Source organism: Acartia tonsa, chromosome 3 (assembly GCF_053477335.1).
Source record: "Acartia tonsa isolate MP-2025a chromosome 3, ASM5347733v1, whole genome shotgun sequence".
Taxonomy (NCBI): Eukaryota; Metazoa; Arthropoda; class Copepoda; order Calanoida; family Acartiidae; genus Acartia; species Acartia tonsa.
This window is the reverse complement of record NC_137262.1, coordinates 20,483,953-20,499,280: the sequence shown is the minus strand read 5'-3', so window position 1 is coordinate 20,499,280 and position 15,328 is coordinate 20,483,953. Positions and strand designations below refer to the sequence as shown.

The 15,328-nt window shown below is 32.0% G+C and overlaps 2 protein-coding genes across 3 annotated transcripts in view; one reads left to right on the top strand and one right to left on the bottom strand.

Annotated features, from left to right (window-relative positions):
- Nucleotides 1-210: 210 nt before the first annotated feature.
- Nucleotides 211-3,255, top strand: LOC145313599 (uncharacterized). Its single transcript, XM_080153065.1, has 4 exons — nt 211-268; nt 822-880; nt 1,393-2,546; nt 3,023-3,255. The coding sequence occupies exon 3, from the start codon at nt 1,427-1,429 to the stop codon at nt 2,375-2,377; it is 951 nt and encodes a 316-aa protein (XP_080009191.1). The 5' UTR covers nt 211-268; nt 822-880; nt 1,393-1,426; the 3' UTR covers nt 2,378-2,546; nt 3,023-3,255.
- A 769-nt stretch (nt 3,256-4,024) lies between these two features.
- LOC145313600 (DNA polymerase theta-like) overlaps nt 4,025-15,328 on the bottom strand; it is a 20,741-nt gene continuing 9,437 nt past the window's right edge. For both annotated transcript variants that reach the window (XM_080153066.1, XM_080153067.1), the window contains exons 21-45: nt 15,051-15,113; nt 14,745-14,862; nt 13,955-14,064; nt 13,633-13,769; nt 13,376-13,497; nt 13,010-13,156; nt 12,567-12,837; nt 12,162-12,331; nt 11,936-11,995; nt 11,579-11,749; nt 11,106-11,262; nt 10,271-10,826; nt 9,951-10,112; nt 9,503-9,707; nt 8,732-8,805; nt 8,121-8,177; nt 7,748-7,856; nt 7,531-7,614; nt 7,030-7,268; nt 6,511-6,759; nt 5,834-5,990; nt 5,493-5,620; nt 5,149-5,286; nt 4,904-4,973; nt 4,025-4,585 (exon numbers count right to left, since the gene is read on the bottom strand). In XM_080153066.1, coding sequence (XP_080009192.1) covers nt 4,436-4,585; nt 4,904-4,973; nt 5,149-5,286; nt 5,493-5,620; nt 5,834-5,990; nt 6,511-6,759; nt 7,030-7,268; nt 7,531-7,614; nt 7,748-7,856; nt 8,121-8,177; nt 8,732-8,805; nt 9,503-9,707; nt 9,951-10,112; nt 10,271-10,826; nt 11,106-11,262; nt 11,579-11,749; nt 11,936-11,995; nt 12,162-12,331; nt 12,567-12,837; nt 13,010-13,156; nt 13,376-13,497; nt 13,633-13,769; nt 13,955-14,064; nt 14,745-14,862; nt 15,051-15,113 — 3,904 coding nt within the window. In that variant the 3' untranslated portion in view covers nt 4,025-4,435. The remainder of the gene's footprint in view (nt 4,586-4,903; nt 4,974-5,148; nt 5,287-5,492; nt 5,621-5,833; nt 5,991-6,510; nt 6,760-7,029; nt 7,269-7,530; nt 7,615-7,747; nt 7,857-8,120; nt 8,178-8,731; nt 8,806-9,502; nt 9,708-9,950; nt 10,113-10,270; nt 10,827-11,105; nt 11,263-11,578; nt 11,750-11,935; nt 11,996-12,161; nt 12,332-12,566; nt 12,838-13,009; nt 13,157-13,375; nt 13,498-13,632; nt 13,770-13,954; nt 14,065-14,744; nt 14,863-15,050; nt 15,114-15,328) is intronic.

Here is a 15,328-nt window from a genome sequence, read left to right as displayed (position 1 = left end):
ATTCAAACTAAACTTATATATATGCCCTATTCCTTTACCAAAACTTTAATTATTTAATAAGTTCAATAAATCTTTGGATGCCCATAGGGAAAGAACCGTTGCTGAGTTCTATATATATTTGTTCTAACATAAACAGACGTTAATTGATTATCAAAAACAATATAATAGTTAATCCAACTCACTTATCTGATACTCAAATATTTTATTTCCAGACAAAATGCAAATTTTAAAAACTTTAAATAAATAAGCTTAGATTAAGAAGACTCAGGTGAAATACAATTTGATGTTTACTTCCATTCTAATTAATTTTCTTATTCTATTAAGTAAGAATTAGCTTGTGTGTATGTCTTTAAAGATCTTGGCCTATTTTTACACAATTTTCAGGGAAGTTTCATTAATGTACAAGAAAGGTTTTAGGCTAGAAAAAGAATCCTAATACAAATAATTTTTTTAGTGTTGGGGGGTGGGTGGGGAGCCTTTACAAAATCTATTCAATCCAATTCTCCTTTAAAAAAATAGGCAAAGTTGGGGCATCTTAGTATAACACATCCTTCTTAGTTTTTACCCAGGAACAAGGTATAACCAACAAGCAAAATAAATCTAAAATAATATTTGGGGGGCAAACAAGGACGTCCTAGGGGGGGGGGAGGGTAAAGGGATGATTACACCCCCCTTTAAAAAATCCCCACCCCTAAATATGGGTTTCGTGATTTTCTCCGAATTAATTTCATAGATGGTATAAGCTGGTTTTTACCGTTTTAAAATCTTTAGCATTTTTTCTTATCAATGTAAAGTTAGTCTTTTACATTTTTTTATTTCAGATTATAACGAGGAACAATAATTAAAGATACAAATTGTCCATCGAAGGATTTCCTGGAAGGTAAGAAAATTTCCATTGCGTGTCTGTTTGTGGTTAATTTTCGTGATGGGACATTAAAATAATAATTACAACTGAAGTTTAATAAACTCTTTTTCTTATTCGTTGGTTCAAAAACTTTGGGTACTTTATCGAACTTTGAATAGTTGGTTCCAATCTAGTAGGGCCTAAAATTTTAAACCAATTACTTATTCTCCAGAAGGAGGAGGTATTTACCCCCCCCCCCCAATTAATTTTGGGGGGGTAAATACCCCCCCAAAATAAATAATCCCCAACAAAAAAATTTTTGGCGCGCATTTTACTACTAAATATTTAATAGAATTTACCCCCAGGGGTAAATTTTAGGGGTGGTAAAAAATTTACCCCTGCCAACAGATTTTAGGGGAGGTAATTACCCCCCAAGCAAATTTTACTCCCACCCCCTCCGAAAAAAAAGCTTGGACGCCCCTGTCTAGGCAGTTCCTTCTATATGCCTAAAAATTAGCAACACTTTCTAATTGTCATATTTTTTTTAGTGTCAAGAATCATTAGCTACTGAAAATACTCATCATGCATACTTGTGGTATATGCAAAAAAGAGTTATCTGACAAGTATAAACTTCAATATCACATGAGAATTCATACAGGCGAGAAACCATATGCGTGTGATACATGTGATAAAATATTCAAACATCAAAGTACCTTAATTTCACATAAAAGAACCCATACAGGAGAAAAACCATACGCTTGTGATCTATGTGATAAGAAATTCGCTCAAAAGACCAATTTAACATCACATAAGAGAGTACATACAGGTGAAAAACCATTTAAATGTGATATGTGTGATAAGACATTTTTGGTGAGTAGCAATATGACAATACACAAGAGGATACATCACACGGGTGAGAAGCCATTCCAATGTGATGTATGCGATAAAGCATTTTATCTTAGTAGTCATTTAAGGACGCACTACAGGATTCATCAAGGTGAAAAGCCATATTCATGTGATTTTTGTGATAAGAAATTTACAACAAGTGGTAATTTAAATACACACAGGAGGTACCATACAGGAGAGAAGCCTTTTCAATGTGAAGTATGTGAGAAGGCATTTGCTATTAGTAGTCATTTGACTATACACAAGAGAACTCACACTGGTGAGAGGCCATTTCAATGTGATTTTTGTGAAAAGACTTACTCTGACAACAACAGTTTGTTAAGACATAAAAAAATCAAACATAAAGATGAATTAGATTCGTTACAAAAATCAGCTTCATCTTTGCCTACTACTAGTTTTGGTGAATTTGGTGAAGCTGATATAAAACAAGAGGCAATTTCTGTCGCGGATTTTCTCTCTGTCGAGATGGAACCTGAAAATTTTGAAGAAAATAGAATAAAACAAGAGATTAAAGAAGAAATATGTGAAAGTGATTTTCTGTCTATTAAGATGGAGGCTGAGAATGTTGAAGAAAGCATAAAACAGGAAACAGAATACAAAGAAGAAATTGAGGATCATAAATTCTGACCAAACCTTAGATAGAAATGAATAAAATTGGTTATATCTTATGTTTATACCTAGTGGTCAATTATAAATATTTATTCTTTAAAGACTGAGAAGAGCGAAATATTATTGAATTTGCAAAATTAAAAACCAAATGCCATTTTGAAGGGGGGGATTTTAATGCAACCATCTCGTAATCAATGATTAAATGGCACTTAGAATTCTAATTTCGATCTGAAATTTTTCATGAGTAATCCTTGGTAGGTCTATTTTCCCTAAATCGAACAAAAAGTTGGAAAAGTAATGGCGGGCGGCTCAGCCGTTTAGCCGTTTTTTGCTTATTTTCGGGGCAAATTTATCATTAATTGCGTAGGAATCAACTTTTTAAAACATATTTTTGGTTTAATTCATGTTAAATGATAGCAATAACCAATTTTTAGATTTCTAGTACCAACAGCTACCGTTTGATAAGGCGTTTGAGCGACAAAAGTATTATGTCGAGATAGATTTCGTGACTAATTTGCTCTTAAAATGGCAAAACGGCTGAGCCGCCAGCCGTTACTTTTCCAACTTTTTGTGTGATTTAGGGAAAATAGACCTACCAAGGATTATTCATGCAAAGTTTCAGATCGAAATTCGAATTCTAAGTGCCATTTAATCATTGATTAGGAGATTGAGAGTAACTCTTTGGTATATAGGATAGTTAATGTTAATTATTTAATATAAAAATTAGCAATACACGAAAATTTGCGTTTGACAGCGTAACGCGAATTTTCCCTTAAAATTTTATTTTCCCAATTTACAACTAAATACTTAATTGAGATAATGCCTAAGATTTCTAGGTGTAATATGATGTCATGTATTAGATGGATAAATATTGTAATAAATATTTAGGCCTCTCTGCTAAACCTTTTACTTTTCTTAAGTGTTAGATTTCTACAATTACATATCTGCCCTTTTTATTTAAGATACTAAACAATTTTTATACCCTATGTAAAATGAACAAGAACTGTCAATAAAAACTATCAGAATTTGCCTTTTCTTTATTTGTTATCTCAAAGTGGCAATTCTAGTGTGCCTAACACTTATTGTAATTTAACAAGGATGATAACAACCATAAAAACGAAGCACTGAAATGGTAGGACAAACGAACATTAACACGAGTGTCAGAACTGATTCCTGAATAAGCAGAATATAAATATAAGTCTAAACCATAAACAAAATTTTAAGTAATTTTGTTGCAAATCTGCTTGAATACATGATACTGTTTAAGGACATACTTCCATTTCTAGGACTTCATTATTGAGAAACTTCGCTTATCACTTTCTACTATTTTCACCTAGGAATAAGTATTCCAAAAATCATATACTTTAAATTAAAATGAATAATTGTTGTCAAAAAAGTAAAAATCAGCATGTTTTAATTAGACGTACGGACTTTCTGGTAACGATTATAGAGTTACTACGCTTTCTAAATTGTACCTAACTGATTAAGGAATCGTGATGCTTGAAGTCGATAGGACAATTCTAATATGTCTTAATTAACGAAAAAAGCTAACCGTTACGGACCTAATTAAAGACAAGCTTCGCTTTTAAAATAGATATGTGATATGTTGAAAAAAACTTCTGGCAATCAAAGTTCAAACATTCTGAAATAAATACCTATAGGTAATAAATCATTTTATCAATTTATTGGAAGAAAAAATACATAAAAATAGTTTATAGTCAAACAATATACATCACAATACCTTACATTCTTGAAATCATTCATCATTTTTATACACGAAAATTCTTAAGAGTATAATAAAATAAGTATTAATGTGTTATAATTCAATGTTTATATTTTATAGAAATCAATAAATCAATGGTTAAAAGCATTATTTGTGAAGTACAATTAACATCACAATCAATCAATAAGCGTAACAATGTTTCAATAGATACTTGACTACAATACATTTCAATAATAATTTCGTGAAATTTTTAAATGGTTTTTATATGGTATTTTTAAAGATTTTTTGCTGTAAAGCATAATACTATAGGCATACAAGAATTTTTAAAAAAACATTTAAATCTCTAAAACTAGTTATTTTTCACCGGGAAAATGAAAGACTTTAAGATTGCCCCAAGTGTCCCCAATCTTGATTCTAACAGGGGTGGGGACAGAAAGTGTGATGGCACCCTCCATACAGCTTCGCACTATGGCAGCCATCTTCATTATATCGTCAGTTGGCACCTAATAGGTAATATTTACAATAGTTGTATTATTCTTAAACAATACAATTTGTTAGACAAGGAGAGTTACAGAAAAGAAATTAGCAAATCTTTCTGATTTTTCGGCATAATTTTTAATGAGCAGTAATTTAAAATTGGGAGGAGATTGAGTCAAAATACAAAAGAATAAGATTAGAAAAAAGGGAACGTAGGAAATTTGCAGAGGAAGGTAATATAGTTAATTTACACATTTGTAAAATTCTACTTAATATTATTGAAACATTTATAAACTCTAAGACAAAAACAAGGATAGAATAATTATAATGATAGAAAAACTCACCTCATATATGAGTTCATCATGTAGTTGAAGAGCAAGCCAGGGTCCTTTCATTGATCTTTTACTGTTCTTACTAAAATAAGAAGTTGTATACAAAGTAAAGAAAATTCCTAGGTAGGTATTTAAAAGATTAAGAATTATTTTTTTGGAAAATAAATGATCAAATAACTTCTTTCTATAAACTTTTTTTCATGCTTGATATTATAAAATTTCTTACCTACAACTTTTGATTTCTAAGAAAATCTTACTTGTTTGATTTTAAAGGTCTTCTATTAGGCCATATTTTGTTAATCTCTTGGTCAATATCAATCATTGCCAGTTTTACTAAATCTGCTGCTGATCCCTGGACCTTAGTGTTCACTGCTTGTCTTTCAGCAGCTGCACGCCTGAAATATGAGAGCAAAATTTCAAAAATAACAAACACAAGTCCCGTCACCGTCTTAAATGAAAGAATCGTCTAGTTGGGGCATTAACAGACTCATTAAAAAAGTTTGACTCAATTGTCTTTAAAACTAAGGGAGCTGCATTTAAAATAAAATAGATTGAACTTGATTTGCCTTATTCTTGTATTTATTTATGAATAAATCGTAACCTGTGCATGTTCGTGGCCTGAATATCCGGGATACTTCTGCATCTTCCCGCCAGCGATTCAACATAACCGGTTCTACGCGCAGATGCCACGCACTTGTTTAAAAATATTCGCACACCAGGATATTTCGCCTATAAAAATATTTTATAACCAGTAATTTTATGTGTTATCTAAAACAATGATATGAATGTGTTAAAGTTAGAAGTATATTTTTGTAACTAGGGCCTGTAACAAATGTTATTCAAAAAGATTGATTCTTGAAAAGCTATGCTACATTTGCATAAATTACCTTAGGTAAACTTTTTAGATACATTGCTATTGTATCAGACGACTAAAAAATCTACCTTAAAACTGTCCATAAACTTTTCAGCTTCTTGTTCAGTCAAGGAGAGTTGTTCAGCGAGTGTTTTAGCGCCAACGCCGTAGATAATTCCATAAACTATTTGCTTGGCTTGTTGTCGTTGCTCATCAGTCACTTCATTTACTTCGATCTTGTTGATCCTATGAAGAAAATTAATTTAATATGTAAGAACAAAAATCAAGATACATACATAGGGCAACTGAAGATCAACATTTAATAAAACTATGTTTCTTTTAATGTTTTTTTTTATTAGAATATTTTTTTTCATTATATAACAAAAATATTACTGCTAAGGTACAAATGTTTATTCATAACTAACTACATATTATTCACATAAATTGTACTTAAGTCGGAAATACGAAGGTAGGCCTATGCCTTTTCCCCACAACTTAATGCGACTAGTAGCCAAAAAATCTACTTCTCATATCATGCCTACAAAAAACGATTTTATGCAAGTTTTCACTGTCTGAGCAAGCACTCTCAATGCTTAAATGAAAATTAGCTTATTCATATCGTCGTATGCCTTATGCAAATGTTTTGACGATGTGTAAAGTAGGCTGTATCATAAATTTATGTTGAGTTGGTTTGAAAAGTTTTTTAAAGACATGCTCCTTATAATATCCAGCTTGATCCAAAGATTTATGTATTTTTTATACATACCTGGCAGCTAATCCTTTAAAAACATCACCACCAACAATTTTAAGAGTGTCCATCAGGATTGAATCCTGGGAAAAATGCGCTAGAATTCTGAGCTCCAGCTGGGAGTAATCAGCAGACAGGTAGAGGTTTCCCTCCCCTGGAACTAGAGCATTGCGCAGGGATATGGTGGATGAAGATTGGCTAGGCTCCAGCAATTTTTCTAGGTGGCTGGATAAAGCTAACAGGCTGCGGTTACTTGAATTACTGCGTCTAAAATAAAAGGTTTGCAGACTAAAAAAGAACCATGCATAATTTTAATAACCATAATGATGGAGGCGTAAGTGCATCTTTTTGAAACCTAAAGACGAGTCAATTTACTGGGAAAATGCTTGGCAGTTACTTTAATGTGTTGGTTTCAAAAAGTGACAGTTTGCCTTCCTGTTTAATTTCAGGTTATGTTGTAAGGCTGACATTCCTTCTTAAGATTAAAGCTTTAGCTAGGTAAAAGTAGTAGGTATATGAACAAGAAAAGCAATTTACCTTTTAGACCTTCGTCCAAGGGCTTTCTGTCTTAAATCATCCGTCATCTCAACCTCAAAATCTTTGGGAATATTCTGAAGATTAGGCTCCTGCAGGGTGACCCTGCCTGTAGCTGTGTGGGTCACACAGCTTGTGTACACTCTACCCAGAGTTTGGTTTGGCAGGATGGAGTCGCTGGTTAGCAGAGGATTCACTGTGCGCGTTAATGCACCGGATATTCTTCTATGCTCCAATATTAACTAAAATATGAATTATTAGTTAACGAAGAAACCTAAAACTGCCCTTTTTGAGTAGTTAAATTATTTAAGGTTGATACTGTATTGATAGGGAAACAAAGAGTTTGGCTTAGACTACCTAATATAAAAAGTTTACCTATCTCTTTTTCCTCAAAAAATGTGAACCCTTTTGGACAAGAATCTAAATAATTGTATTATCCGTACAAAATCTCAGGTGTAACCCTATTTTAAGCAGTTAAGACATCCTAAATTAAAATTTACTTACTTTTGGCAAATCATGGTTTCTTGCCAGCTTTTCAAGGATGTCCTTTGTGGCTGATAACTTTATTCCACCTTTGCCTGGTCGAACCTGGAATTAATACAAAATTATTGGTACTTAAAACTCGACAAAGCCTTTGATACAAGTTGTATATTCTTCATGGATATAGAGAACGAATGAAATCAACTTCTTGATTAGGTAGTAAAAATGAGAATATAATTACCATTTTTAGAGTAAGTTTAGGATCGCCGTTAACAGGGAATCTCATTTCATGATAAAGAACTCTGATCACGTCTTGGGGAGAAGAGAATGTAAAATGTCTTCCTGCTAACCTAAAAACAAACAAGTATCGAAGCTTGAAATATTTATAAAATCGTAAGTGAAAGAAGATATAAAAAAGTTTGTTTTTGTTGAAAGGATGGAGTTGTAAAAATAGAATGGTTGTATCAAGCAACACACTAAGTACAAAAAATAAGGATACATGAATGAAAAAAACAGCCTAAACTTAATACCTAATCTATACTATTGCTTATTATATCAATTACTTCTTCTGTGTTAGGTAATATTATTTTGATTAGATAAGTGTAAGTCCTTACTTGTAAGCTTCCTCCTCTATTAATTTGCAGCGCTGTTCTAGTAAAAGCTTTGTATCTCTGAAAAAAAATTATTATTAAAAACTTATGAGCATAAAAAATTTTAAAATTTTTGTGTCCCCATTGTTGAAAGAAAAATCTTTTTTTCTCGATCTTTTTCATTTAAGGAACAAACAACTGCACAAATTGTAGAGGAATCCTTATATAAAAGTAGCAGGAACTGTGTCTGACTGTTTGTACCAAAGTATCTAGCTAACCACTGAACCGATATGGTTCTCCTTTATAGTGTAGTGTAGCTTCTCATAGGTTCTGGGAAGGTTTCTAAATATTTTTGGGTAGTGTACCACTACCCACCCAAGAGAAATTGTGTCCCCTAAAAAGAAATCCCCCCCCCCCTCGGAAGTGCCCCTAGAGGCCACTAGGAGGCATAGCCGATAGTAAAAGATAAAAACTACAAAATTATTTGTAATATTTGGAAAAGACCAACATCTACCTATCAAATTGCGTTTTTTAAAAGAACAAGATGTTGAAATAAACATTTATAGTCAATCCGCAGTAATTTAAGTAAAACAATGGTGAGTGTAAAATATTATTTGATTTCCTGTCAATGTTACCTGTATTCTTGTGCATGGATACCCATTCCGGTTAGCTCCATACCAAGTAGAACATGTTCTACCCCCATTTCAACCTAAAATTAAAATTCTTTTTATGTGGATAAGCAATCAACAATTGAATTAATTCGTAAATTTTTTTTCTTGATTTCAGCTATGTAGATTGGAAATGTAAAACACTCGAGTTTAATAATAAGGGGAGGGGGAAGTTTGTACACTTATAGGAAATGAAAATTTAGTATTAAATTTTGGCCTGGCCGTTTGGGCTTTTTTTATAGTTATCAACCTAATTCTTTTTGTAAATTCTCTTATATGATTGGATCTACGTGTTAAACATTTGAAAATTTAATTTTGGAAATTTCTTTCTAGGGACTAGTGGGGCAAAAGACCCCTCCAAACAATAAAATTTTAAGTACTGAAATTATTTTTAAAGATATCGAGCTGATTTTTTATTTGGAAACTATTTTCATTTCACATAACTGAAATAAGTAATAACTACAGATTTTATTTAAGCACTATCCTTCTATGGGCTTTTGTGGTAAAACAAAAAATTTATACCTAAGTTTTGAGCCTAGAAGCCACTAGAAGTAAAATGCAGAAATTAAATATGGGGTGGCTAATCAACTCATTTAGGTAATAAAAGGTATTTTGCCCCACTAGTCCATAGAAGGAAAGTTCCAAAATTCAATTTTCAAAGTTTTACAGGTAGATCCAATCATATAAAAGAGTGTACAAAAAGAATTAGGTTGATATCTATAAAAACAAGCCCCTTACCTTTAAAAAGTTTTCTTCTAAATCCTTTTCAGCCAAATCCTGTCTATATTTATACACAAGCTGAAATACCATAACACATTCAGCGGCCGCCCTGATCCTGCCAGGTATGGAGGTAAATGGACATGTGGCCACACTGCCTACACCAGGGCTGGAACCGAGTCGGCCCACTAGTTTGGACAGGTCAGGTATATTTTCAAGCACCATTCTAAAAGTAACATCAACTGATTTGTCATATCTAAAGAATTTAAAGCTAGGAAAAATTATGTATGTTAACTGTTAAGTCACTATTTTATTCATCAAGGGAAAGATTAATATTTTAATTGATGATAAGATAACTTATTAATTTAGGTTGATAAATGGCACCCATAGAAAATCCATTTTACCTAAAATTATTTCGCTGTCGTCAATATTATTAAAAATACAAATAGATCATGGAACTTATTATTACCTGTTTAAAGTTAGTGGAGGTGCACCAGGCTCCAGAATCCAACTGGCAACTGCTGGATCCGCTCCTGTCCCACAGGGAAACTGACCGGTCAACTTGTACAGGAAATGGTGTTGCCTGCGCCAGGATATCGCACATCCAGGTATTTGGGAGCCAACTATCCAGCTGAATGATTAAGTACTGTTTAAAAGAAAAGGACATTAAGAGATAAATAATTTTTAACACTAATATTATAATAAATCGAGCATTTATTTCCTGTTCATGATAGATCTTAATCATAGCATATGAGTTAAAATTTTCAACATGTAGTTTAAACAACTCACCTTAAAAACTTGATCTTGTCATCGAACCGAATTCTTTTATCTAGGTCAGGATTACGACAACTAATATTCAGTTCTTTGTCTTGAAAATCTCTCAAACAGACATAGAAACACTGCATCTTATCAGAAAAACAAAAGCCAACACCACTAATAACTCCATTATCAATACTTAGTACACAATTTTCATCTCTATCATTTTCATTAATGCTTTCAACAGCTACGGCAAAAGAATACGACTGAACAGTTTTAAATTCTTCAGTAAAGCTTTGGAAGATTTTCTTATCACAGCAAACATCAACAATAATAAGATCTTGATCAGTATTATCAAGAGTGGTAACTTTACTATCAACATCATTAGTAATATCAAGAATTTTATCAGTTTCTTCATGGATATCTTTAAAAGAAGCTGATCTTCGCTTTTTGTCATCCTTTGGTGTTCCATCATCACTGTCTGATAAAATCATGTCACCAGGACTATTTGTAACCTTTTTGATGCTCTTAGCCTGCTTTTTACGCTCTTTCAGAGACATTTTCATTCGGCTGTACGTCAATGGTGTGCCTTAATATAGGATTAACATCGGAGCAAAAATGATGTAATCAGAAGGGATGAATAAGAACATAGTATAATTGACTTCTTTTCCTGTTGAATTTTTATATTAGTGAGCAAAAATTATATCGATTCTATTCTATTGAATAAATCATAGATATCCTTGCTATATATAGAGTAGCTGGAATGATAAAAAGATGATCTTTAATTAAATATCCCTTGCTTTGTGAATAAATTATTGTTCTAAAACAATCAAAGTAACAAAAGATTTAAAGAAAACAAATGAAGTACCTGGGCTGTTAAAAACGTTAAGTTTGTTCATATCATTAGAATCATTGGTAAAATCATCATTCTTATTCTTTACAGAAGAGTCATCATCTATGTTAGAGGATTCAAAAAGGTCATCATCCCAGGCTGCTATCGTATCTGCGCTTATGAGAGTTGGCACCTACAAGAAAAAAAATTATATAATGTAATTTAGCAACATATTTTCAATATTGTATGTTCCAGCTATAAAATACAATGCATTATACATTTTTTTTAAGGAACAATAGTCAGGATGATTACCCACAATTGTGACAAAGCTTTTAAAAAAAACTGTTGATAAATACGTAGATTATTTGAAAAATAAACATATGTGCCATACAACATTTTTGAATCGAGATCATTAAGTACTTACATTTAGCACTTATGTGTTAAGAAGTGACAGAAGAAAAGATAATAATTTAGTTTAATGATCAAAATCTTGGAAAATATTGCTATACCTGATGATTAGCTGCTATTGTCTTACTTCCAGCTGATTTATCCCTGGCCTGTCCGGGAGTTATGTCATCCATACTTTCATCTGTCTCACTCAGTTCAAGAGTCAACTCTTCACAGTGAATGTAAGGTTTGGTGTCAGATCTTTCATTATTGTTTTTCTTGTCTTCTTTAATCTTTAAAATACATGAGAGTAAATTAATTTTCTTTGCTAGATTCTACTACTATAAATAACTAAGTAACAAGCCAATAAAAAATAAAATTCGTTCGTAAAAGATACCTATAGAGGGTAATTTTTTATTTATAGAGTTGCTAAAAATATAGAATAATTCTATCATATTTAACAGAACTGTTAAAGTTACCTTTTTCAATACTGGACTAGCAGAAATTTCTTCACTCTCTTCTACCATTTCCACTTCATTCTGATTAAAAATGAGCTTTACAATAACTAACAAAACATGAAAAATAAAGCGAAAATAGAGTGTTTTATTCAAAGAATAACCCTATAGAATGTATTTAGTTTTATTGATAATTTATCATTCTTTCTTTTAATTTTTGCATGAACTTCTGGTAAATTAAAATTATTACCTCAAAAATACTATCCATAATACAGCTCATATCAAACTGATTCTCTTTCTCTCCTTTAATTTCCTCTTGCTCAGCTTGTTCAGTGTTCTCTTTCTCTGTTTTATCTTCAGTAACTTCTGTTCTTTTTATTCTTTGATGCTCTGGAGGGCTTATAAAGATATCCTTGTTTCCTAACCACGATAAACTAATTTAATATAGGTAAAGTTTGTAAAAAAAAACTTCCTTTTTTATATGAATGAAATGTCATTTTAAAATTGAATAAATTTTTTTAAAAAATATCTTTGAATTCAATCATTTTAAAAATCTTAATTTGGAAAGAGTGACAATTAGCTATGCCAGTGAATGCCAATAGAATAATAAAACCATCCGTCTAGCATGCTAGATAACAGATACAAAAATACTAACCAATGATAGATTTTGGTTTCTGAGTTGGTTCAGGTGTCTTAAAATCAGGACTATTTTGAAAAGAAGAATTTACAAGGGTATTCAGATCTAGCGGCTTAAGCTGTTGTCCATTTGTTGCAGCTGTCATATGATATGCTAAGTGAGGGGAGGCATCTGGCGGCTTTGATTCAGAACTTGATTTTCTTCGGTTGTAGCTGGATTTTTTGCCACTGCTGTACGATAGTTTCTTCTTTTTGTCAGATGGGTTTGATGTCGGGGTGGTTGTGATTTTCTAAAAGTAATATCATTATGCATTATAATAACCAACAAAATATACAATAGACTCTAAATGTTTTTCTTCTAAAATCTCAATTTTACTATGGTCCATTTTTGTACACTTTAACCATGAAACAAGGACAACTTTAAGTTGTTGTAATGCAAGTTACAGTATAGGAATGAAATACCTGCAATTCATGTTTCTGTGACTGGCTCCAAGCCCCAGCATGAAGTCCCAGGTCTCGCTGAAGGACACTCCTGGCCTCGGCAACCATCAGCTTGGCTGCGTCAGCCTCCGTCATTGGTGGCAGTCCGGATATAAAAACAGTCTTAACCTGTATAATTTAAATTTAGAAACATATCAAGGCAAATTGCTAGGAGGCATTTGTTTGTATTCCTTAGTGTTAGGGCTAAGGTAGAGATAAATCATTGAAATGGAACAGCCATTTATCCAACTTGAATTTCATTTTTGAAATAAGAACCAAACTTTTTCTGGAAGAACTAAAATTAGGTCATTTACTAAATTCTAATCAATAAGCATGTTGTTTTAATACCTTTTTATTGTCTTCACCATTAGCCTCATTGTTTTTCTTGCTTTTGAAAGGTTCAGCACTGTACAGGATGTTTTCTATTTGTTCTGATTTAGAGGAAGCTAGCTGAGCAACTGTTTCAATACCTGGTCAAAAATAGAATATATAACACATAAGTTTAATATTAAACAATAGGCTACAGCAGCAACCCATCCTTTTTATCAAAAACTAAAATCGTAAGTTTAAGGTTAATATTTAAAGGTAAATAAATCACAAACTACCTCCATTAAAAAGAACTCTGGCCCTGGCTCCATCCACACTTGCAAGCCTGCAGAGGTCAATGAGCTCCCTGCGGACACCAAACTCCAGCCTATCCTGGAATTGGCCAAGCAACAGTTCTATATTACTCCAGCCCAACCTGAACATAGAAAAAAATCTGTCAAATTAAGATGGCTATAAAAAAATTTAAATGTTGATTTTACAAATATTTTTCCGCCAGGCAAAATACAATGCTTTTTATAAATTATTTTGGTACATAAAATTTTGTTGTTTTTATGAAGAAATAGCATTTAAGTTCTGTTTAACTTGTTAGCAAAATGTTACCTGGAACAGAAAACAGTGACCATGCCAGCAAATGTGGAGGCTGCCTGTTGCAGTGACTGTAGCATACCCTTCGTAGCCCCAAACTTTGAAGCCACAGTTGACAAAGGCACCTAGAATTTATTAGATGTAGGCTTATTTAAGAAAGATAAACACTTTTCTACTAACTGATACCATTCATGAACGAGATCAAGTTATCTAAACACTTACCTAACTATGAATTAATGTTTTATTTTTGTTAAAATTCAAATGATCTTCAAAATGTTACCTCATTATAATGAAAACTGAAAACCTTGAGAGACATTTGTAAATTTTTTGTACAGTCCAGTTTGTCAAGGAATAAATGAGAATTTCGTCAAATGCTAATAAAGTCAAAATTACATTAACTTTTTTGTATATGTGTTTACAAAGTACGGCCTCTATCGATAGATTTACAACATATATAACAAATGAACTCTTCAATTTAAAAAGTAAAATTTTATTCGGTCTAGTATTATAGTTGACATTGCTTATTATTAGGTATGTATAAATAGATTTACTTTAATGTCGTAATGTAGTATACCTGGTCATTTAATTTCATTCGAGCATTGTCTATTTTAGTTAGTATACCTAAGCATTTGTCGATTTACTTCTAAAAGGAAATTTTTGTGAAGATAATCTCTTCTACTCTATTTTATTAAACAAAAGTTTTCTGTCCGTATTGACATGAAGAAAAATACATATAAAATCAACATAATTACCCTTATCAAAAGCAGAAGTGGCAAAATATTCAGCTAAAATACCCTTTGCTTACCTCGTGAGCTAAATCATGAAGTGCCAAGGCTGTATAGAATCTCTGATGAGCCGCCAATATATTTCTTTGGGAGGGATCAGAAGTTCTTATAGTTCCTCTCATAGCTCGCACCATCCACCTAAACACAAATAGACATAATAATAAAGATTGTATTCCCTTCCTATATTTATTGAAAATAAAGTAGAAAAAAATATTTAAACCTTAATTGAGAACTAAAGTTAAAACATGGTAATATTACTAAGCTAGGGCTAAGTTTTCATGCTACTTAAATAGGATGTATCTAAATGAGGCAATATAAATGTTAACCTTTCTTCGACTCCAATGATTTGTCCAACTCTCTTCATATCTTCACTTAATCCTTCAAACATGCTGAAAATAAAAAAATACAATTATTCTAGGGTTATTATTTAATATTCTAAAGTTGTACAGCTCTGTCTTTTAGCCTTTTAACTTTTGCCTTATTAATTTCTGTGTCTGCGATCGACTAACCCTCTATAACATCTTATTAATCATATTTTAAGTATGGATTCGAAACCGATTAATATCCACTAGATTAGAACCGGTTCTGAGCCAAAGTAAAAAAA

Excerpts from the sequence above, each read along its gene's own strand:
- LOC145313599 (XM_080153065.1), top strand. The coding sequence starts at position 1,427 with ATGCATACTTGTGGTATATGCAAAAAAGAGTTATCTGACAAGTATAAA.